We start from the raw sequence: 25,729 nt of genomic DNA, 5'->3' as shown, positions 1-25,729 counted from the left end.
CAAGAAAAATATTTCTCGTATTCATAATCCCACCTAAATGAGGCTTGACTTTAGTGCCTTCATTTTTCTTACTATTGAAAATAATTGTGTTTTTTTTTAATCTGACTTTAACTGCTTGATCGAGGTCTAGAGGAAGATGAAAATATTTTATTGTTAAATAGTATTAAAAGGATATAAACTTCAGGAGAGCTGAGGTTTTTTAACTTATTTGTCATATGTGGAAATGTCTTTCTGGAATATTAGGAGTCTTTAAAGTGCCAAGACCAAATATTACTTCTTAAATGTATATTAGTAATTAAAAGATTATTTTATTTGCGTGAATATCTCTTTTCTTTTTGCCTCAATGGTTTAGATGCCTTTTCTTTTAGATATCTTTCCTAAAGATTCATGTAATAGCCTCCTAATATGACAAAAATGGTGAAAATTCTGTATAATTTGAGGATTGTCACTAAATGAAGATTTAAAAATGTATTTATTTTCATAATGATCCTTTAAAAAGTCCCAGCATCTCAATTTTTGGACAATGACAGAGCAGAATGACAGCCATGTAGCCAAATAGATCCCTTGGTTTGGTCTCAACAGAACCTGCAAATTTACAGCTTTGTCATCTTTTCTTCACGATACACACTGGCTTGATATAATTTGCAACTCCAGGCCAGTAAGGCTCATAGTGATTAATTTGGGTGGTATGTAACTTGAGGGTAAAGCCAGGTGTTGTAAATTATTAGACTCTTTGCCCATGGGAAATATAATATTTTCATTCTGAGATGTACTGTACAAAATTATGCACTTTCGTTGCTCCATTATTAATTCACCTTCCATCTGTTCTAAATGTGCTTGTATATGATACCTGTATTCTTTAAAAGCCTAACAGAGGATGTTACCATAACTTAATGTACAAGTAAAGAGAAAATTTGACACGGGATTTCCATATCAGTGTGCAATATACATGCTGAGTTCCCTAGTAGATTTGATTTTTAACCCCTGTCTTTCTTCTGAGGTAAATCACTGACTGATTTGCTTAACAACCATTTTTGCTGTATAAATTTTGGCTAGCAATGACCTCCTGACTTTTGTGTTTTATACATGTTATCAGCAGACTGTCAGAGGGCAGTTTGTTTTTTCTGCTTTAATGTAACTCCCTTCTTAGCACTTTTAAAATTCCTTGTTTTGAGAGAGTAAAATTTTAGACCCTCTGAGCCCTCTACTCTAATGTTCCTGGGGTCTACCTGACAGAGCCAACACTTATGTGTAGTAATGCAGCTTACTTTATTTTTTTATTTGCTTACTTTTTTATTAAGACCTCTTATTTCTGTTAAGTTTCTAACATTCTTAGAATTTATACTGTCAGGAATGAGCCAGTCATTTTTTGGGCTTGAAAGAAGAGCAATGAACACAAAATTCCCCATTTTGTATTGCACTTTGTGCATTTTTTTTCAGTGCACTAAAGTATGCACTGAGTGAAATATTTATTGCTTTGATAGAAAATGAATGAATTCCATGGAAATGAGAGGGTAGTAATGCAGAATTAAGCTTCAGAGAAGGACAGAAAACTCTGTCTGGAGGACTGGAGAATGTCAGAAAGAGCAGAACAGCAATGGTAAGTAAAATCTGGAATATTTTAGATAAAAGGAATTCCACTCGTTTGATCCTATGATCCTTATGGCTCCAGCCTCTTATTTGTTCAGATAATTTTTCTCTCTTAACACCTTCCCCATACCACTTCACCTCCTAGCCGTACAGAGTTTTTATATGTATATATCTATACTCACTGGTACGCAAGTTTTGGAACAAAATATGAGTAGGTGTTTTGTGTCTTGTTTATTTTTCCATATAGTATATGGAACTATTGTTTGGTAGCTTTTCCTAGCAACCTCTTGCTATTACAATATCCACACTCAGTTGTGTTGATATTTTCTGCAGTACAAATGACAGATTGTTAAAATCAACACTAAAAATTGAATTGCCTCATGTGTCAAAGCATCTGAAAGGTTTTTGAACTATCATGTCTTCTGGTATGGAAAACTCTGTCATCTCAGCACTTCTAGACTACAGCCGGTGGGGATACCCATAGCAGGGCTGCTTGGCGGTATCAGATATTTGGATATTTCTCCCTCAGAAAATTCAGAAATATTATCCACAACTTGCTTACATATCACAGTGTGGGCTAAGGAGCTGTATCTGCTTTAACCTATTTTCTTGTTTTTGTTGTATTAAGTAAACTCAGACAATATTTGTCAAGATATTGAGAACAGTTGGTGAACTGTGCTAACACCTTGACTGTGCTAACATCTTGACTGTGCTAACACCTTTAGTTCACTCTAGGGACTCCCTGGGCTGAATGGTTTTCTGTCGGTCCAGTCTATTTTTTCTTAACTCACTTATATATCACAGCTTGCTGTGGTATGAAACATTCCACAATGCAGTAGACACTGAGAGAAACTAGGACATTTATTTCAAATATACTTTAGTATTCTCACACCTCCCCTACTGATACTTTTTAACACCTGGAATTCTTCCAGATGTTGACTTGTGAAGTAGATCTTGATCTCTCTAATGAAAACCGAAGCCAAGAATGAATAACATTTCTGCAGCTATCCATAACTTCTATAACTATTCCTTTATTGCTCCTTTCATATTTTGAGAAGTTATTCCCATCATCTTTGTGAACCTTCCTTAATCTGATATGCTACAAATCCTTTTCCTAGTCATTTGTATACCTGCAGTAACTTCATTTGCTTTTTTGATGTTTATCAGAGCTCATGTTTCTTTCTAATTTTTTTCATTTGAAGGTAAATACAATTTTATCTTTTAAAAAATATTTCTGTAATTTTTGAAATAAAGGACAAAGAGATCCTTACGCATTCTCTTCATTAGAATGCGCTTAGTCTGAGTTTGTCCTGTCTTCCTATAGTCTGTCAATGCTTTATCCATAAGAGTGCTCTACACTGTGGTTTCATATCCTGTTATGAGTGTCCAAAAATAATTTATTTCAATAAGATTTTGAGACAAGCTTCTTTCACCAAAGTTTGCAATGGGTTTCTTGCATGTGGCTTACAACCAGACATTCTGGTTTTAATCCTGACAAATCTGGGAGTCTTTTATGATGGAACCATGACATTGGTGGAGAGGGGCAAAGCAATTGACATCATCTACCTGGACTTATGCAAAATGTTCAATGCTGTCTCGCATGCCATGTTTGACTCTAAATAGGGGGTCATGGATCTGAGGGATGGACCCTCTGGTGGATAAAGTCCTGGCTGGGTGGCTGCATGCAAAGCGTTGTGGCCAGTGGACCAATGACCAAGTAATGATTGGTGTCCCTCAGGAGTCAGCGCTGGGGCCAAGGCTGCTCGGTATCCCTGCTTTGGCAACATGGACAACGGGGTCAAGGGCACCCTTAGCAAATTCACTGACAACACCAAGCTATGTGCTGCAGTCATGCTGGAGGGAAGGGATGCCACCCAGAGGGACCTTGACAGGCTTGAGAGGTGGATTTGTGCAAAACTCATGAAATTCAACAAAGTGAAATGCAAGGCGCTGCACCTGCATTGAGGTGATCCCAGACATATTACAGGCTAAGCACGGAATTGATTGAGAGCAGTCCTGAGAAGACTTGCAGGTGATACTTGAGAAAAAACTAAACATGAGCCAGCAATGTGTGTTTACAGTCCAGAAAGCAGCTGCCTCCTGAGCATCAAAAGCAGGTCAGGGGAGGTGATTCCATTCCTCTGCTCTGCTCTTGTGAGACTCCACATCCAGCTCTGGAGTCCCCAAAATAAAGACAATATGGACTTGTTTGAGAAAGTCCAGAGGAGGCCATGAAATTGATAAGAGGACTGGAGCACCTCCCTTGTGAAGACAGGCTGAGAAACTTTGGGTGGTTCAGCCTGGAGAAGAGAAAGTTACTTGGAGACCTCATAGCAACCTTCTATTATCTGAAGAGGGGCTACAAGGAAGCCAGAGAGTCTCTCTGTCAGGGACTGTAGTGACAAGACAAGGGAGAATGCCTTCAAACTGAGAGTAAGTTTAAACTAGATATTAGGAAGAAATTCTTTACTGAGGGTGATGAGGCACTGAAATAAGTTGCTCAGAGAAGCTATGGATGCCCCATCCCTGGAAGTGTTCAAGGTTCGTTTGTGGCTGAGGGGAGAACTTGAGCAACCCGGTCTAGTGGAAGGTGTCCCTGCCCATGGCAGTGGGGTTGGAAATAGATGATCTTCAGCATCCCTTCCAGCCCAAATAATTCTATTTTTTCATGATTCTGTTTCATGTGACTTTTTTTTTTTTTTTTTACATCCTAGCATTGTAGAGAAGAACCTCATGATTAAGTGGTAATATGTGTAAAGATTTTGTTACTTCCTATTTGAATTTAATAAATTTGCATGTGTTTCTCTTTCTGGGACATAACGCATTTACTTTCTCTAAGGCTACTTTATCCTGAACTTTGTGTCCTCCTTAAGCTCTCAGTTTTCTTCAATTCTTTAGATTAAAGTTTCTGTCAGAGGATGGAGATGGCATAAATGAGTCTCATGTACCACAGGATATAGAATTCAAAGTGTGAAGGCAGATTTATGATACAATGGACCCTGTAGAGTCTTGTTTTGGTGTAAGAAAGGCTTGTTTTAGTTAATCAACCAGTTCTTTAATTGACTAAACTGAAATAAATCTCTCCTAACTAAAAGCATGAACTCTTGACAATGCTTAATTATACCAAATTGAATTTGCTCCTGAAGCTATGAGAAAAAGGTTGCTGTGGAGGTGATGTAGAAGCTATACTGAAACTGAATCTGAAATCAGTTGGCATGTGATAACTTTGAGCTTTACCTTCTAAGAAGATATTGGTGTAAAATGAAAATATATCATTATACTTGATCCAGAAAGAGCAGGGGAAAAAGGCACTTCATATATTTTTTTCCCCAAAGAAAATGTTTTCCTATATTACCAGAAACTTGATTTTGTTTATGCATGTAATTTGTTCTGTGAGAATATATTTCCTATCCTACCAAAATAAAGGGTATAATTTTTGCTCTTTTCTGTAAGAGTTTGCTCAGTCTCCACTTCTCTGTTATTCTCTGGGTCTCACTGTTTTATAGTCAGTGAATGAAGTCCTGATCACTTGAAATCTATACGTAAGTCTAGAAAATCTCAATGTAACTACAGGAAATGCATATTTTCTTAGTATAAATATATAAAAAATAGTCAATACCTTAGATGAATAATTATATTTAATTAAGTACTTCTGCAAACACAGTTTAAACTTTAGAACTTACCTGCCATATTTTTTTTACATGAGCATTTTTTGGTACTATTTCAGGATAAAACAGGAATGGAATTTTATACTAGAGTGCCGTAAGAAAGGTATTCCTCAATCAAAATACCTCAAGAATGGCTTTGTGGACACCAATGAGAAGAACCTGGACACCCACGGAAAGAATCCTCAGCTCAAGAAGAGTCATGCCTTGTCAGATGGAGTAAATAAAGAACAAAACAAGTTTATTTTTCAGCTTTCTGGAGAACAGTGGACGGTAAATCTAATGGAATATATGTTTCTGTTGCTGAAGAGTTTGGATTTCTTAGACTGTATATTTTAATCTCATCCTTTTTATGGCAAATATGAAATTGATGCTTTTACTCAGTGTTAGAAGTGACCAAAAGTATTTTCTACCTCAGCCTGAACTAGTGGTTTTGTTTTCAGGTATGAGTATTTTAAATTCTCTGCTGATACATGTAATTCATCCCCCTCAAAAATTTTGGTATGGGCAATAATATTGCAAGGTCTCTTTCTCTAAAATTCCCCAGTGCGCAAAGAGACATGAAAATAATATTTGTTGGCTTATTGCTGTCTTCTACTAATCAGAGATCTGTGTTATTGCTCTAATGGTGTGATAACACTTTCTCAAGCTCTGCTCAGTTTAAAACTAATATTAGCATCAATCCACAAGGGTCCTACTGAAAAAATGCCGCATTTGAATTGCAGATACGTTTGATGTGAAATAGCAGCTTGAAGGTAAGACATGAATTAGTGCTGGCTTGAAATTGAGCAAGTTGGGTTACAGCTATTCTGAAGATTTCTGGAGTTTTAAAACCTTTGATTGAACTCTATTTGTTATTAATGATGAGGTGAAATTAAAATTTTGAATTTTTCATGTGGTATTGTCATTCCAAAAAATAGAAGTCAAAATGTTGATAAAGAAGCTGGAATTATTTTTTGATTGGCCTGAAGTGTAACTTTATCCTAGATTTGATCTTGAATCTCATGGTGGTTTCTTTTTCAATTTCCATTTCTTTCTTTGCTTTAATTTCCTTCTGAATAAACATAAAATAATTGAAATTTCTGGGCTATAGAAAAACTTGATTCCCATTCAGCTCTACTAAGGAGACTCTTTCTTCAACTGATACCAATCACTGACCTGGTAGGACTGGTTGTTGGGGTGCTACCACATCACCACATCTCTTCATTCAAGAACTTGGGATTTTGAAAATGATGTTTAAGATGTGTAGTTAAATACTGCATTCTTTTGGGTATTGTAAACCTTAGTTAACAGGTACTTTAGTTTAGAGGTACTTTAAGGAAAAAAAACCAAAACAAACAAGAGAAAGGGATTATAGCTACTTAGACACTGATATAGTAGAACCTGCAAATATCCTCAATGTATCAGGGTGTAGAGAGTTGCATAATTCTCTGTTGCTTATTCCCTTTTGTCAAACCATTAAAATTTTGCTTTGGCATCATAAACTAGGCTTTACATTAGGAGACAAAATCAAACATGTACGTGTTGTTATGTTTTCCAGAATATTTAATTTTAATTTGATGTTCTGAAAAACTCCATTTAAGAGAAATTGATGTACTGTTATGTATATTATGCCACTTTGAGCAGTACATTCCCAATCACCATGGGTTTTGATATCTTCTTATCAGATGCTCAGTGTGTCCATATAAAACAGCCCTCAAGTCTCATTGTCCAGCTCTTGCCTAGCTAAAGTGGGTTTCCTGTTTCAACAACAAACTTACATAGTTCAGATGTCTGTCACTTTCTAACAGATGACAATTATTTTAAAGGTGTGAAAACTCACTTGACAAAGTTCTGAAAGAAGTGTATATCCACTTACTGCAGAAATTTATGTCTCTTATACAAATCACACCACTAATTTTGCTTTTTAAAATCTGAACTATTGTTTCTGAATCAAAGACAGAATCAGATAGTATCGTCTTTTCTCCTCTTACTTTCTCACAAAAAGAAAATATTCACATTTAAGCAAAATGAATTTTTAGACTATAAAACCAATGCTGCAGTCTTGCAATCTGCACATGAATAAAATATGTGGACATATGACAGTTTTCTCAGAGAAGTCTGTATGTTATGTAGCTGGGAGCTGTGGTGTCAATTGTGGTTTAGGTTCTTTTTGTGTTTTGCGCACAAATGCATCTATGACTTGAAAGTTTCGGTGATTAAGCACTCAGGGAATTGGAGAAGTCAGAGCTGGGATTACCTGTGCAGATTTATGGGCACATAACAAGCTGGATTTGCTGTTGACTGGCCACTTACCATTGGCAGCAGCAAACAGCACAGTCCTGTAAAGTATCCATTTGGGGACCAGCTGCTGAATCTTCTATCTTCCTTTTACCTGATAAGTATTTCTATTATGTTTCCCCTTTTCTCCCATCAATGAAGCAGTAATATATCCTCTAGACAGTTGATAGCTAAATCTGAGTAGGTTGTTGGTGTGACTTAGAGGTTTAATTTTGAGAACAAGGCTTGCTTCTGAGCTATACCATTTCTTTTTATGGATGCTGGGAAGCTAAGTCACACAGAGGAGTAATCCCCAGCATAAGGATGTGGCTTTAACACATCCTTTTCATAGGTCAGAGTGCCCAGGCTGTCTAGATGGTAAAAATGTAGCCTGGTTGGAAAGAAGCTGCTGCTTTGTGCTCCATATTCATATAGCATCTGGCTTACTGACACTGCATTGTTGAGTAGGAGGTTAAAAAGGGAATTTGTAAAACACTCTGTGATGGAACCATAAAATTGTTTTGCCTGGAGAAGACCCTTAAGTTCATTCCGAAAAACTATTAGCCTAGCAGTTGAGAGATGTAGTCATTGGCTTTGGTAATGCTTCAGCAAAAGCCTCATGAGGCTATCTGGCACCTGGAGAACATGGTCTCTCCTTATCTCTGAGGATACCCTGCACAGCAGAGTACTTGTGGATACATAACTGTATTCACCCAGTCACAAGAGTTTGGGATAGCTTGAGTAAATATTTTGAAAATAATCTAGGTCGTGCCTTTTTGAAAATAATGTCAGACGCTCTTCTGAGAACCTTAGTAAAGGTGAAAATCAGAGCAGATCATGTTTTGAATTCCTAATAGGAATACTTTCCTTTTAGATTTTGTGCCACCTTTTTCCCCACGTCTCAAATATTGTTTATATGATAATGTATTTTCACTAGGTGGAGACCCACTGTTCCTTGTAAAGTAATTATTTTAACAGATCTGAGAAAAGATAAAGCTCTTTGACATCAACAAAATAGTAAGGGAAAAAAGGGTAATAATTTTGTAATAATTAGCCTTTAACACTTTCTGGTATATTTCTACTTTTAGTGTTCACGACTCCTTAAAAGCATATATTTCTGTGAAGAAGTTGAATAGAGTGAGTGATTTACGGATTTAAAGCCAAAGTGTGTCTTTAAATTATGACACAGTGTTAAAGTAGACAGGGGAGCATTGCAGTTTGTGCTTTTAACAAAGGTAGAGTGACAGTGAGATCAGTGAAAAGAGACCGGAAATAAGAAGAATCAAGTACAAATCAGGTTTTCTTAAAAGCAAGAATAACAGTCTTAAACATGATACAGCTAGCACTGGTCATGCCTTGAAAGGGATAACTGTAGAAATGAAAACGACCTTGATTCCAGGAAAACAAAAGGAGAAAATGTCAGATTGCAAGAGCGAATGACACACTACAGCGTTCTGTGTAGTTCACATGAAAGTAAAAGGCTCACACCAAAAAATACTAGGTTAGACAAGTAGGCACAAAGTAGTAGCTAAAGAGCCTTGAACTTAATTTTACAGTATATGAATTCTGAAAAATATGTTTTCTCTTTATGCAGACCCTTATTCAAGTCCCTCTGAATCTGAAAGACATTTTGTAACTTGGGTTTTGGTTACCATGCCTGTCCATGTAGTTAGCCTCAGCCTACGGGCAGTGGTTGATAACTACATTTATGACATAATCTTACCTGTCAAAGCTCCATCTGGCTGGGGCTGTTTGACAACAACCTTAAGGTTCAGGGATCCTTGTCTCCCTTTTACATATTGGACAAATATTTTAGGCTGGACACTAGGGAAAAGTTCTTCACAGAAGGAATGATTGGGTATTGGAATGGGTTGCCCAGAGAGTTTGTGGAATCACTGTCCCTGAAGATGTTTAGGAAAAAAGTGGATGTGGCACTTGGTGCCACGGTTTGACAAGGTGGTGTTAGGTAATAGGCTGGACTCAATGATCTCAAAGGTCAGTTGAGTTTCAGCTAGTTAATTCTGTGATTCTGTGGTTCTGTGACTCAAGTGTCCACCTCCCATGGGTGTGCATTTCTGCCAGCTGGGGACAGTAATGAATCAGTATTTGCAGTTAGGTAAGAAAAAAGCATACCATAAAAAATTGTCTGGTCTCATAATCACAGAATCACAACCTGACATTGTGAATGAAATCGAATGGGTTTTCCCTTCTTTTTCTCTTTTAATAAAAAAGGGGTAGAATCCGGTTGTATTGCCCCAGCAATGAGTCTGCTAATTCTTCTTCTGTTTGCAAAACATTTGGGACTTTGAAAGCATGACAGTGATATGTTGTGCCACAAGTAATTTCCTGTTTCCAAGGTATGTTCCAGAAAAATAAAATTACTTATTTGAGAGTTTTACAGGCAAAACCACTGTGAAATATATATATTTGTGTGTATCTATGTTTAGATTATAGACCTTTGAATTTTGTGTTTGAATTGGATGCCTAAGAAAAAAAAGCACAATTGATGCAACACTTGAGAACCTCTGTACACATAAACATGTATCTACTCAACTAAATTAATTCTTCAGAGAAACAGCACCATTAGAACTAGAAACTGAGGCAAAATAATGCCATGAATATTCATACGAATTTTTAAACTAAATCACTTTAACTCTGGTTTTCCCCTCTGAGTGTTTGCTTTCTGCTATTAATTAATGAATGTTTATTCTCTAGCGAATCAGTGAATTTTAAATATTTTTCACAAAACATTCAGGATAAACAAATTTTTAAATGCTGTGATATCAATATTGGCAGAGGAAAGCTGATGATGCTCCTTAAATATAGAGTAGGACTGTTCTCGGCTAGGCAACTTTTCCTAAGTAGAGGATTTGGATGCATACCTACTTTAAAAAACTTTAATGTCAGATGTGCAAGTAAGTGAGTGGTGGTAAAATTCTTTACTCATGAATCATGATTTTCTTGCATTTAATTTACTCACAAAACAAGGCAGCAAATAACTATATTTGTATTTATTCTCACAATTTTATTGTCTAACATAATATGTATTTTCACAGAGAACAGAAAATTTCCATTTGTTATTCCCAACTGTTTCTCACAGTGATGTATTTATTTCCTACAAAGAGTCAAAAAACATTGCTGCATTGAATGGACAAGGAAAATCTCTCTTTCACTTAGGTAAATTCCAGAGATTTCCCCAGAGATTTCCCTCTGGGAATAAAAAAACCAAACCAAACCAAACCAAAAAAGACATTCCTGACTCAGTCATGACCACATTTATTATTAAAGGGGGTCTCTGACATACTATATTTCATAGAATCATAGAATCAGTAAGGATTGAAAAGACATTTAAGTTCATTGATTCCATCCATTAACTGCCAGGTCCACCAAATAACCAGTGACCCAAAACGCCTGGGGAATGTTTACCCTGGTGGCTCTGCCAGGTTGTAATCCCTCTTTCCTTCTGGGCTCCAGTCGGTCAGGAGCTGGAGTGCAAGAGGCATGGGAGAGGCTAAGGGCAGGGTCTCTGCTTGGCCCATAGAAGAGGAGCAGGGGGGTTCTCCTGCTCTGCCTGTCGGCGTGGGCTTTGCCTGCTCTCCTCTTTCTTTTCTCTCAAGAAGCAACGGGCACAAGTGAGGAGGATTGGCAAATCATCCTGTTTGATTGACATGGCCACAAAAAGCCCCCGACATTGCTCCCTTGGGACTGTGATGTCCCACCACAGACTTGTAAATGCTCACGATTGAAAGGGATGACAAAAGCCAGAGGGTCCAAAAAAGCTCACAGGCTTTTATCAGTAAATTACTGTTACAATTTGATATTAAATTGCTCTGCCCAAATAAAGGTGCAAATGAGACCAAATACTGGTATAACACCAATTTTACTTTGTGTACCAAGCTTATTAAGAGAATGGGGAAAAAAAGACAGAGGTGGGGAGGAGGCAGAGAGAGATAAAGTCATAGAGGAGATAGTACAAGCAGAAGATAGCTACCAGTAAGTGCTTGTTTAAAGAATACGCTGCAAATGTTATTAAGCCTTTCCTTACACCCCCTTCACTTAAATTTTGGTCGTGGTCATAGTCTTTGATCACGTTTTTCATCCATGGTGGTAATGTGAAAATACCATACAGAGGGAGAAAATAAGGATGAAGCAGAAGATATAACTCAATAAATCATGTATGAAACAATTACCATTCCAATAATTTAGAAAATAAATCCAGTTAACAGCGTCATTCCAAATTGCTATAACCATGAGCCCCACCCTAAGGAGTTCTAATGATCAGAATGTAGACATCAACCAGGATGTCTACATGGGGCTCCAGCCATTAAACCAGTCATTTGGCTTCATAGGTTGAAACAATTCTGCAATTTAGCCAGTTATCTCTTTCATCTTAGCTCACGCTTCCTTAATGGAAGTAGAGGCATAATGAATGGTTATATAGCATTCTGTGTTGGCTAAATTTAGAATTCCCTATATATTTTGTTCTTTAAGAAATTGATCTTGTAAAGCCTTTTTTGATACTTGCTGGGCTTGCAATTTTAGTTCTCCAGAGGCATACTTTGTCCAGTTGCTTGATGTATGCATTCGCCATGTTATGTTTTCTATTGCCCTTTGATGTGGTCTGATAACTGTATAAGGTGTATTTTAAATGTCAAAGCTAATCCAAATGGTACAAGACAGTTCCTCATCTTGCAAATCCAGGTGTCATTATAGTCCATAAATTATATTTAGGGATACTATGGGCCCAAAATAGTCTTTAACAGGCAGTGGGTATGAGGGATTGCACAAATACTGCCTGTTGGATATGGGTCCAATGCATCTTGATTTCCAGGAACTGGGTCCAAAGTCAAGCCACAGGGTGAAAAAGTCCCAAATCAGGCCTGTGGGGTATGTGCTTGGGAGTGGTAACATCCCTCAGTGCTTTGTCAAGGGGTACCATATTGGGATAGAAGTGCAGAGATGACAGACTATGGGCAGAGCTTCTTGGGTGACCTTCCTCCTTTTTTATTTGTGGCACAGTTACTTGCTACACTGAAGTTAATGTCTCAGCAGGGACACAAACAGCACCTCCCTTCCCAAGATTTTTTCTCTGAAACAGGGCACTGAATTTTATCCTCTGGGATCTTTTAACCCTACATCTTCAAGGTGCTCAATAATATAGTTTTGGATATTTCACACTTTATCTGTGTCTGGACCCTTAATCAATACATCATCAATATATTATTATCCCCTCATCTGCTGGAATTGTAGATATTTTTTTGCAGTAGAGTAAAATGTACTAGCATGGAGGAGTCCTAGTCTCCCTGCGGTTTTTGGTGAAAGTGTATTATGGCCTTCCTGTACTATGGCAATAACTCAGCAATGTTAGGCACTGCTGCTGTTAAAGGTGCAATATTAGCATTTAATTTTCCATAATTAATGGTCAATCCCTATTTTCTGTTTGGCTTTTTTACTGGCCAAACAGAATTGTTACAAGGAGAGTGAGTGGAAACAATTATCTCCTTTATCCCCAAGTCTAATATCACATGAGAAATTCCCCCTGGACTTGACTGCAGGTACTTTTTATAAAGAGGTTTTCCTGCCCTTAAGGCAGGTATCCCACTTGCTGTGCAAATTTGTCATCATGAACAGTCCATTCTTTCAGACGTTTCTGGAAATGGATTTCTTGAAAGCTTTTGTGGGTTTTGGGTGGCCTTAATATCCCCCTACAGTCAAATGCTGCATCTTGTTCACATGCTTAGGTACAACAACAGGTTTGTCCTGGAAAAGTGCTGCTCTGCCTGGGCCAGCACAGCCTACTGTGTGGCTGTCTTCTCAAGAAGAACATCCTGTTCTTTCCCATGACATGTTATTACCAAAAATCCTTGGTTATTATCAACAATTCTTGTCTTTTATTAGCAAAATACTTGGCTTGATCCACAGCTATCCATCTGTATATTGTTTGAGACATACACATTAACCTCTTATCATCTGGGATTTTACAGAGATTCTGCACAGGCTTAGGACCAGCTGCCATCTCCAGAGGTCCACCTGATGCTGGCAGGGGGATGCTATAACTCTGGCTGTCTCGTGATGCAAGGGCACTGGAACAACTTGCACAGAGCACCGAGTGCCCTCCTGAAGAGGGAGGCCTGTTGCATGGGGACAGCTGTAGGTGCAGACGTGCATGGGATATGCACAAATGACTTCCTATTGCATGCCAACAACTCCTCCTGCCAGAAAGTGTTTTCTCTGGAAGGGATTCTTTCTCTCATATCCCACATGTCATCACCTTCAAAGTTGAAAAAACATTCTTCCTCCCAATCCATGTCTTCGTCCAAGCCAAACAGAAGATGCAGGTCATAAGAAGGCCTGTTATGGACCCACCTTGGCACATCCAATTTGTTTTTTGTGGGTGTGTGTAGTTGACTGTCCCAGTGCTCTTCCTTTGCCTCATGTGGAAAGGGCATGGAAAAACTCTTTTCCTTAGTACTCCAATTTTTGTCTCTCCTGTCCTTTTCTTGGGACAGCTTATGGCCTCTGCTATTTTCCCAGTATTTCTCCCTCTTAGCCAAGGCCTTGGCTGCTGCTGCTGACAGGAATGCCCCTGTTGCCAGTCTTCTTTGCTGCCTCCTGAGGACATGAGCTTCCATCTGGCTTGATGTGGAGGAGCTGGGGCGTGACCAGCCGGGCCTGTGAATTGCAGATTCCTGTCTCTCTCTGTCTGCTGCTCTGGATGGTGCTGTAATCCTCATACCCCTCATTTCAGCCTTCCAGGGGGGCTCATAAAACAGGGTCCAAATTGGGTCCATTTCTCTGTTTCTTAGAGGTGGGCTGCTGAGGTGGGATGTTCTGTTGTTAAAACCCCAGTACTCTGACCATGCCTGATGTGTGAGGGGCGGAAGAGGCTTCTCTTTTCTAGCCCTCCAACTTTGGATTTCATTGTGTTCCACCTGAAACAGGTGTTGGAGGTTGTAGAGTTTCAAGCATTCCCTCTTCTCTACCAAGATCTTCTTGGTCTCTGGTACTTCCAGGACTGCCCCTGCTGCTGCCCCTGCCCATCGCCTGCTGGGGATGTGGGCTTCCAGAGGGCTTGGCGAGGAGCTGGGGGGTGGGCTGCAGGGGCTGTGCACAGCAGCTCCCTGGCTCTCTGCTTCTGCTGCTGTCACCTGCTTGATGAAGTCAGAAGCTGCTGCCTTGGACATCTCTTGAGCTTCAGTGGTGAGAGGCACACAGTGGTTGTCTGCCTGCAGTGCTGCCTATGGCTGCATGGGGCCCACCTGTGGGCAGGAGGAGAAAGATGAAGAGGAGGAAGAGGAAGAAGAGGAGGAGGAGTAGGAAGAGGAGTTGGTGGTCCCATCCCCTGAGTCCTTCACCCTGTGCCTCTTTGGCAATCTCTGCCACTGAGAAGAGAGTGGTACCTTCTGAAGGAAGTGTTCTCCTGGGACTGGCCACTCCAGTCTTAGTGCTCTTTAGGTAACCTCAGGGTCAGGGCGTGGCCCTGTGTAACAGTGGTCTCTAGGCACCATGAGAACCCTGCATCACAAAGGGCCCTGGAATGTGCTGCTGTGGCAATGGACCCCACACCCCAGCACCCTTATAACAGCTCAGAGCTGTCTGGGACTGAGGGAACCCAGATGGAAGCAGAAATGCCTGGCAGTTCCTGCTTTCTCCACACAGAGGCTCCAGCTGACCTAAACCATCCCCTCCCACACAGCCCCAGTGCTTGTGGCCCTGCTGAGCTCAGCCCTGTCTGCCTTCAGCCGCTTGGGGTGCCACCACCCTGGGCAGCCAGTGTCTGAGGAGTGATGTCCAGATGTCAGAAGGATAAACTAGGTGTTGATAGAATTGCCCTGTTAAGGTATATGGCTTGCCCCCCAGCAATCCTTTCTATGCAAAACTGTAAATTAATCAAAGAATGCTTGTGTGGATCGGCCTTTCACGCACTGGGTGAAAGAGAACACACAGTTGTGCTGGGGACAACAGGGGGGACATGGGGACAGTGTCAGTGTTGTGCTGGGGACCTGCAGCAGGGAGTGCCTGGAACTAGCTTCACATTGTTTTAAAAGAGTGGGAGATTTGGATCCAAAATTTTATATTGGCCCATTACAGATAAAAGTATAGAGCTGGAAAAGAAACCAAATTTAAACTTAGAGCTTTGATCACAGTTTTAGTTCAGACTCAGGTCTAGCAGGTGAATTCTCTTCTAATTAGAGATATTATAATCAGCAATAGTTGTATGTTTGTTATTTATTTCCTTTTAAAACATTTTTCACTTCCAAAAATCAAACAAGTTTGAGGTATTGTTTTGCTGTTAAAGGCAAAAGACTGGCTATCCTCCAAATGTCGGTCTTCACGCAGCAATTTATCAGCAGGCTGCCAGCTTTAGCATGGCAGCAGAAGATTACAAAAGAACACAAGAGAATCAGACAGTAAAACAAACATAAAGCTTGTGGAAGTTTCAGTTCCCATTCCTATCTAGTCTCTAATGAAGCAAAATATCACATCAATTTATGTTTCAGCAACACAAACATAAATACATTTTAAAATGGAAAATATTGAAAAAGCACGCAGTAGCAAAGTATTTGCATTCTTGTATTCGCAAAATGTAAATATGGTCATATGATATAGAGAAATATTCGCAAGAAATGAAAGCAAGTTGGCAGTTGGTAGACGAATGGAATCTACTTCCATTCTTTTGAAGTAGTGACTAAATGCTTTTCTGTTGCTGCACAGAAATATCTTGGTGCTCTAAACAAGTCAACGCAGACATGAAGAGTTAAAAAAAAGTGATGCATTAGTAATAAATATTTTTCATTTTTTGGCTTAATTTTTCTGAAGTGGTGAATGAGTTTGATCTTGCTCTGGTAGAGAGCCTTGTATGCTGCACTGTTTTCAATGTATCAAGGAGAACTTATTTCTTCTCCCTTCTGTGTGGGAGAAGAGCGTGGCTGTTGGCTTCAGAGGACAAAGGGCTGTATTTGCCACCAAAGAGCTGCAGATAGTGTATTGTGACAATAAAGTGAAAAAAACTCTTTATGTCAATAGAAAAGCAGAGACTGACCTGCAGTGTGGAGAAATAGAGTGGAATATATTGTCTGTTAATATAGACGTCTTTTCCTCTCCAATATGTTTATTAATCTCTCTCTCTGAATCATGTTTTTTCCCTACAGAGATATCTATAACACTCCAGCTAAATACGATCTCCTCTGTACTGAATTTTCCATTCTTCATAGATAAGAAAGAGAATACTAATTGCATTTGCTGTTGTCCTCTGTTATTTTATTTTGCCGCAGAAAAATGTGCAGCACTGAAGATGAGAAATAGTAACTAATGCCACAAAGTTGGAGAGGTTTCTCCCTACCAGCCCTGAGGCATTTGAGGCATTTTATTTTTTAATTGTCATAAACTGACAAATAAAGAAGATGGATCACAATGCAATACACACATATACCTAATCGGAAAGTGAAGTAAGAAAGGAAATTATCTTATCAAATATGGAAGGGAAGGTAGCAAGCCAGAACGACAAAACATAGGCATTATGTCTGCATGCATAAATTTGAAAATAACTGAAATGTGAGGCAATAACAACCAAAAAATGGCTTCTGATCAACAGTCCAGAATATCTATAATTATATTTAGATGTTTTAATTTAACTAAGAGTTAAGTAGCACTATTGCTAATACAGAAGTTCAGCACTATTAAAATTTCAAATGCGTCATTCTTACAAATGTCTTGGGAAAAATATGAAATCTAGAGAGAAAAAAAAAAGAGGGCAATATAATTTTAATGAAAAATAGTAATTCCTACTGTGCCATATTCTTCATGCATAGGAAACAATCTGAAATTTATAAAAGAATCAAAGCCCGAAACACTCACATCTCTTCTTACAGAGCAAAGTTAGTGGCAGAACCTCTTCCAGATTATTTATTCCACATGTTACTTGTGCACAGTGTTATAAAAGCTAGGACAGACTGGTAAATTATGCAATGCTTAAGAAAGTGGGGGTTAAATGATCTGATCTTCAACTTTTGGAATTTAGTTTTGTCTATTTCAAGTCCAAAGAATTTGGTGACAATTCAAACAAAGACATCTGAAGCGACTACCAATTAATTAAAGCAATTTTGTAAGAATGTAAAGCTTTATAAATTTAGGTTTCATTCATGTATTGAAGATTTTGTTAAATAGAATAATCTGAAAATAAGTCAGAAATTACAGGAAATGTCAAAATTATTTTGAATTTTGAAAGCAAAGGATTTTGCATGACTAAATAAAAATTACTTGCAAATGTGGACTGATTTAAAATTCGATTTTGTTTTTAAATTTTAAAATCAATTTCATTGTTTCTAAGGAAATCCTCTAAATTTTTTTAAACATTGCTGCAGCATCTTAGGAAGTTAAGCCAGGTGATATTTGTATATAGTATCTGAAATGGTTTCTGTTCCCTCTTGGAAAACAAGTTTTGAAGCATTGGCAGGCTTTCAGAACAAAATCACACCTCTTTTTTTTTTTTTTAGCAAACCCTATTTAGATATTCTCTACGCACTCTTCTGTTCTGTGCTGCATTTTACTACATCTTGATGTGTGAATTAAAGCACTGAAATGTGTTTTAAAGAAATCCTCCATCTGGAAAAAGGAAATAATGTGTGAGACATCAAACAGATTGAGTTCTTCAGATAGGTTTCTGTTTTAGAGCAAATAATTGCATTAGGAGGTAAAAAAATGGATATGTGATGAAGACAGCTGCAGCGCTCCTCAAAAGCAGACAGCTTCTGTAAGGCTTTGGCAAACTACTATTCTACACCAAGATAATTAAGGCCAAGTGCATTTTTCTCCTTATTTGGAAACAGAGTAACAAAATTCTAAGTTCATGCTTTCTGTTTACCAGTTCTTATTTCATTTACAGGAACTCCCAGATTCCCTGAAAGAGCAGATCTATCTGAAAGAATGGCATGTGTACAATACATTGATACAGACCATTCCAGCCTACCTTGCACTATTTCAAGATCTGAGAGTACTGGAATTGTCAAAAAATCAAATCAACCATCTTCCAGCAGAGATTGGTGAGTTGGTCCAAGATATTCGGATATTTTATACTCATACCATTTAACTCTATTGCAGGGAAATGAGCATCCATGGATATTCTTGTTAATTTACTGGTAATTGTCTTCCTCATTTACACTGAACAGTCCCCACTACATTTTTATATCTCTCTGGCTTTAATTATACTTGCAAATTTGCACTGAGAGCTATGAATATGGTACAGGAAAACATTAGGACATTTTTGTTATCTAAGGCAGTTATTGCTTGTATTCAATAGATGGAGAGTTTCTGGGAACAGGTGGTGTTTTATATGTCTTACAGATTAAGAAAAATAGAAATATTAGAGAATTTTAAGCCTCAAACAAGATGAATTGAAAATAAGATTGTGGGGAAAAGGAACAAAAAAATAGAATCCTGCAAAAAATATACATTTTAATTTTTTTAAGAGTTCAATAATGATCTTAATTTTTTAAAGACATATAGAGTAATTGATTCATATAAAAATTTGAATTGGAAGGGACCTTACAGGTCTTCTAGTTCCAACTCCATTGCTGTCGGCAGGGACACCTTTCATTAGACCTGGTTGGTCAGAGCCCCTTCCAACCCAGCCGTGAATGTTTCCAGGGACATTGTTTCCACCACTTTTCTAGGCAACCTGTGCCAGTGCGTCAACACCCTTACAGTGAAGAATTTCTTTGTGATATCTAAACTAAATCTACTCAGCCTGGTGTTATAAGTTTTAGAGGAACAAATTCTCAATGCTTAAATACTTTGGCCCTTGACATTTTAAGCTACGTAACAATAATTTTAATGCTTGCCTCACCTATGTTTTTAGGTCTTACAATAGAAAAGCTTGTTTGACAGATTGTATTGGTATTGAGAGGGATTTACTATTCTTACAATGAAAAAATATAGCTGTAACAGGTGGTATGTTTGAGAGCTGAAGAAACTGGGCCCATTGTGGGCTCCCCAGCGTCGAGCTCATGCACCTAGGTGTGCTGATACCTCAGCCTTTAATTTGAATACAGCAGTCCTGAGCTTTTCCCATGAGTGCCATTTCTTATGTACATTAAGAGAGAACAGTTTAATGACTGAAAACCTCACCTCTCTTGATATCAAAAGTTTAACTAAGTAAAAACAGAAAGAGGAGGACCATCCTGAAACACAGAAATCTGAGCGAGAACTTTCTACTCTTTTAGTATTCTATTAGTCAAGTAACACTCATGCTTTTGATTTATTTACTAGGACTATATTTTAGAAAGAAAATTTTACATAGACATTGAGTTCTATTTTATAGCTTCAGCCTGGCATCTAAACACACTAACAGCTAGTAAACAAGACACAAGCAGGACATAATGGACATAAAATGAACACTAACTATTTTATCAGCACTTTGATTGCAGAACTCATATAGGTCAATGAGTTTAATGGACAAACGCCTTATAAGACATAGTTTGGAAGAAAGTGGAAATAGCATGGAAGAAAGGTGAAAGGCTGCTAGTTTCCTGCCAGATGATACCCTAAGTCATTGAACAAAGAGTTTTAAGGAGTTGTTGCTTAACCATTGAGGCAGGTAGAAGCAGGAAAATTTTTTTTTATTCTTATAATATTATGCACTGTTAATGAAAATGATTCCGAAAAAACCCAAACACTAATGCTATTAAATCTCTTTCTACAATAAAAGCATGAATACAGATCTCAGAATTACAGAATTGCTAAGATTGGAAATGACCTCTAAGATCATTGTGGCCAACCATAAACCTATCCCCAGGGTGTTCATCTGTAAATCATGTACCGAAGTGACACATGCACACATTTTTTTTAGCATTTTCGAGGATGGTAATTTTACCTGTTATTTGGGTGGCCTGTTCCAATGCCTGGCCAACTTTTCAGTGAAGACCTTTTCATCTAATATCCAATCTAGACATCCCCTTGTGCAACCTGAGGTAATTGCCTCTCATCCTTTCACTTCTCCCACTTTTTACATGGGAGAATAGACTGACCCTCACTTTGCTACAGCCTACTTTTCAGGCAGTTGTAGGGAGTGATAAGATCACCTTACTTTTCTCCAGGATCAACAATACCAGCTCCCTCAGCTGCACCTCATAAAATTTGTGCTCCCCAGCTCTGTTGCCCTTCTCTGGACACTCTGCATCACCTCAGTGTCTCGGGTTTGTGGATTAGAAATAGTATTCCCTAACTTAATGTTCCCACTGAAGCACTCCAAACCATGTGTCACTCACTCATTCCTCTCTCCCTCTCCCCTCCCCTTTCAGCCATGTGGAGACGAAAATTTGAGGTAGAAAATGTAAAGATCATGAATTGAGATAAGAACAATTTACTAGCAACAGCTGGACCATATTTGACTGGCTTTCAACCAGCTTCCCCAGATCCTTTTCTGCCAGGCAGCTTTCCTGCTCCTTTTTCCCAAGTCTGTAGTGCTGTCTGGGGATATTGTGACCCAAGAACAGAACATGGCTCATATAATTTCTCTTGGGCCATTGTCCAGCTGGTCCAGATGACTCTGAATAACTTTCCTACCCTCTATAGATCAATCTTCCCGCCCAATTTAGTGTTGTTTTCAAAGTGGCTTAGGGGACACTTGATCTCCACATCCAGATCAACAATAGTGACTTTGGGTTGGACTCAATGATCTTTGGGCTGGATTTGATGATCTGGGTTGGACATAATGATGGGTCTTGAAGGTCTCTTCCAGCCCAGTGATTCTGAAATAAAGACTCTAAAGAGGGCTGGCCCCAGCACTGAGTCCAGGGGAACCCCATTGATGACCAGGGGACAAGTAGGTTGTTCTAGTAGAAGGTAATGCAGAGCCTTTATTAGACTTTTTTTGGGAAACAAGGAAAAAGGTCTCAATGTTTCTAGTACGAATCACTGTTCTTTCAACTGCATTAAAATGATGGGATTTCTACTCATCAGTATCTTTTATGTAATTCCCATTTATTCACTTTCCCTCCAATATGTTTATCTCACTAGTTTATACCCATGATTTATTTCTTTCAATGCTTTTGTTGCTGTTTTTTAATGCAAATATTTGCCTGGAAGGGCCAGAGAATGTTAGAAAATGCTTTTTTGTAGGGCTTCCCTCAGACATGGTATTAAAGCTCTCATCATCCTCCTCTCACCCGAGAACTTTTGTTCAGAAATTTTATTTTTCATGATTCATTAAATCTAATAACTCCTCAGTGGAAACATATATTTGAACATTAGACACTGCATAACTAAATTTAGAGGTTTGCTAAGCTATAGATATTACTTATACATATATATATATATTATATCTAATCTATATTTATATCTATATCATCTATATCTATATCAAATATATATATATATCTGTATATATATATACATGTAACTTATATATAATTCTATATTGCAGTAGTAATTCTAGCTTACCCAGAAAATAATGCATAATCACTCATGTTGTCTAAAATTAAACAATACAAAAATCCACTCCAAGATTGTTCAGCATTTTTTTGCCAAAACTTCCTGATGTTTTTCAGTCTTACTGAATGTTGTGTGTTGATAGGCCACGTGTTAGTAAGGCACTGGAACTGCTCTTTTTGTTATGGCATAAATTACAGAGGAGCTTTGTCTTAATTTTTGTAATGCTATCTTTGTTTATGTGTAAAGGGATATGCTTGCAAATTGCAAATAGCTGTGCTTTTATTTCATGTACTATATATACATACAGAGATGCATATAAATGTGTATTGGAAATGTTAATTATTTTCATAATGCAATATTATGGAAGGTCTTGGATGATTAGAAATTGTTGAATACTGCTTCTAAGTAAAATCTTTAATATTTTAAGTATACTAATATACAAGTCAACTTATCTACTAAATTTTCACAAGGAAAATTGTTGATATGGGTTTGATTTTGGAGCTCTAAGCAAAGAGTGAGGACTGAGTGTTAAATCAAAGGTAAGGTGTCTGGAAAGGTTAAGTGCTAAGGTATTCATCATTTTGTCTTCTGCTTACAAAATAGCAATAACTAGTTAAATATCACAGCTCAAATGTACTTGAAAGCAATGACAGATAGTTGATGTGGGCAGTGACATGCATCTTGTTGAGTCTTTAATCTTCAGACAGAATTAAAGTCAACTTTAGGTCAACAAATCATCCAGCAGAGGATAACCTGGTGAGGCATATTATGACAACTTTTGATTCTCACAAGAGGTAAAGGTATAAGAGAACATCAGGTGATAAGAATATTTTCAATGAAAAGAATAATTGCTGCAGTAGAAGTTTCTGGACTTCTGGAATATTGATGTTCATATTCCTGTTTTACTAGATTTAGAAGATAATGCTAGTCTCTGAATCCGAGGGAAGAAGGAGTTGAATCTATTTTCAGATATTTCCTATCACATTTTTATAGTCATATATGTACATGAACAACAACATATTTGTAACAGAAGACAGCTGAAAATACTTTTTATTTGATAGTTTTGTGTAATAGTAAATATTTTTATCAGAAAAAGAAAAAAGAAAAGAAAAGAAAAAAGAAAAAAAGAAAAGAAAAGAAAAGAAAAGAAAAGAAAAGAAAAGAAAAGAAAAGAAAAGAAAAGAAAAGAAAAGAAAAGAAAAGAAAAGAAAAGAAAAGAAAAGAAAAGAAAAAAGAAAAGAAAAAAGAGAAAGAAAGGCATTGTCTATTTTAAATGGTTTGCCTAGGAATAACAGAGAAAAAGTCACGAATGAGGTGTAGCCAGGGGATTTTCTTTATCTTCTGAGTGAGATTACAGCTTTAGCTTTGGCTCTGTGGCTGCAGTGCAATTCCTGCATGTAAAATAGTGCTAGTACATTAGTAATTGCTATAACTGAAACTATCCAACAATACATTCTCACATTCACATAGGAAATAGTGAACTGGAGTTTCATATGTTGCCAAAGCCTTTACGCTGGCACGGAACTGTAAAGTTATACTGGGATTTTTTTGTCCTGTAAATTATACTTCTCAAAGAGCTGTTAATAAAATATTTGTACTGTGTCCTCTCCTATTTTTGATTTTCCAAGTATTTAGGACTAAAAATAACTGCTTTTGAGGCATACTTTATTAAGAAATCAGGAAATTTTTGTCTCTTTTCTAGGCACAGTATAAAATTTCCTTTGTTCATATCGTTAACTCAATTTTCTAGAATTCAGAAGGGAAAAGTATTAGTAATAGAATTTTAGGTGACTTCTTGATACCTAAAATAGCTTTTTCTATTAATAAGATTCCCAATGTGTTTTGTGAGTTTCCAAGAAGAAAATACATATTCTCATCTTAAATGCCTATTCTGAGGAACTGCAAACTCATCTATTATGTTTGTCATTTATTAAGAATTCAATGTGATTTTCCAACAGCTCAATCTTGTATGAAACAGAGGAAAATTTTGTTCATACCCTCCCTTTGGAGAGGCAGTATTAAACACTGGTGTCACAAGTTGACTGTTTTTATGAGGACATTTTGGACTCAGTTTTCAATGCCAGTCTCTCTTCTCACACTTCCTGAGTGGACGGCACTGAGGGCAGGAGCTGGGGGAGTTAAGACACTTGCACTGTAAGCAAAGATCAGGTTCATGACCATCTGAGGAGCCTGAATGTCAATGAAAACTGATGAGATGCATCCCAGAAGTTTGAGGGAACTGCCTGATGTAGCCACTAAGCCACTCTCTGAAAGTCATGGCAGTCAGGTAAAGTCCCAGGGGACTGAAAGATCAAAAATGTTGTGCCCATTTTAGAAGGAAGCAGAAAGGACGAAAGGGATCATGTGAATCTCATGAGGTTTAACAACACCAAGAATCAGGTGCTGTGCTTGGGTTGAGACATACTCTGGGGCCAGCACAGGCTGGGGGATGAACGGATGCAGAGCAGCCCTGCTGAAAAGGGCTTGGTGGGTGAGAGGCTGGACATGACCCAGCCATGGGCACTCCCAGCCCAGAGAGCCAAACGTGTCCTGGGCTGCACCCAGAGCAGCGTGGGCAGCAGGGGAGGGAGCTCTGCTCTGCTCTCGGGAGAGCCCACCTGGAACCTGCATCCAGCTCTGGGCTCCCAGCACAGGGAGGACGTGAATCTGTTGGAATGATATCAGAGGAGAGACACAAAGGTGATTAGAGGGATCGAGGGCCTCTCCTGAGATGACAGGCTGAGAGAAATTAGCTTGTCCAGCCTGTAGGAAAGAAGGCTCTGGGGTGACCTTTCTATGGCTTTTCAGTACCTGAAGGAAGCCTATAAAAATAACTGGATAGCTGTTTACAAGCTCATGTAGTAACAGGACAAAGGGTAATGGCCATAAAGTTAAGGAGGGTAGGTTTAGTTTAGATATTAGATGTTCTTTCCTCTGAGACTGATCAGGCAATTATTGCCCAGATAAGCTGTGTATGCTCCAACGCTGGAAGTGTTCAAGACCAGACTGGATGGGGCTTTGAGAACCCTGGTCTCTAGTGAAAGCTGGCCTTGCCCATGGCAGAGGGGCTGGAACTAGATGATCTCCAAGGTCCCTTCCAAGCCAAGATATTCCATATTTCAATTATTCTATGCTTGCAGATTAATGTAAAAAGTTTACCAGCATTTTTCAAGTGGATCTACATTTAATAGGATCTTTAGATGATAAAGGCATTCTGTAACCTCATCTCTGTTTTGTCTCTGACACCTTTTTAGAACCACTAATGTAGGCTTGTGTAGAAGGTGAATTTGTACTAGCATTATTAGAATGCTGCTTTGCTCATAAGAAATTACAGAATTTAATTACCAATTCAGGCTTTAAAAAATGAATTAAAAATTTAAACTGTGAATATATGTAACAACTATGACACTGGATCTCTCATCTAAAGAAGAAATATTAATTGGGAAACTTTTAGGGTGGCCATGGATTTAATTTTGGCTTTTACTGCCTCTCCATGGAAAACACAGAAATGTTATCTGCTTAATTCCAGAATTTACATATTTTTTTGAGTGAAAATTCAGCAACATGAAGCATAGGTAAAAGGAGCATTGTACAGCAATTATTTTACTATTATTGCTTTTAATTCAGAAGTTGTGCTTGAATATTATATGAATGTATAAGTAACATGTGTGGGAGTCAAATCCTGTTTTGCATTTGTACAATCATGGAAGAGGTGTCACCTCCTCTCTGCCTTCCTAAAGAGCTGTATTACATGCTCATTAAGCCTGATTTTACTGGGCACCCTA

The 25,729-nt window shown here is 38.1% G+C and overlaps 1 protein-coding gene across 1 annotated transcript in view; it reads left to right on the top strand.

The window, feature by feature from the left end:
- The window catches only part of LRRC2 (leucine rich repeat containing 2), a 73,559-nt gene that overhangs the window by 17,953 nt on the left and 29,877 nt on the right, over positions 1–25,729 (top strand). The window contains exons 3-4 of the mRNA XM_058044270.1: positions 5,318–5,528; positions 18,400–18,556. Coding sequence (XP_057900253.1) covers positions 5,318–5,528; positions 18,400–18,556 — 368 coding nt within the window. The remainder of the gene's footprint in view (positions 1–5,317; positions 5,529–18,399; positions 18,557–25,729) is intronic.

Source organism: Melospiza georgiana, chromosome Z (assembly GCF_028018845.1).
Source record: "Melospiza georgiana isolate bMelGeo1 chromosome Z, bMelGeo1.pri, whole genome shotgun sequence".
Classification (NCBI taxonomy): Eukaryota; Metazoa; Chordata; class Aves; order Passeriformes; family Passerellidae; genus Melospiza; species Melospiza georgiana.
Note: the sequence above shows the minus strand (reverse complement) of the source record. Positions and strands in the feature narration are given on the sequence as shown.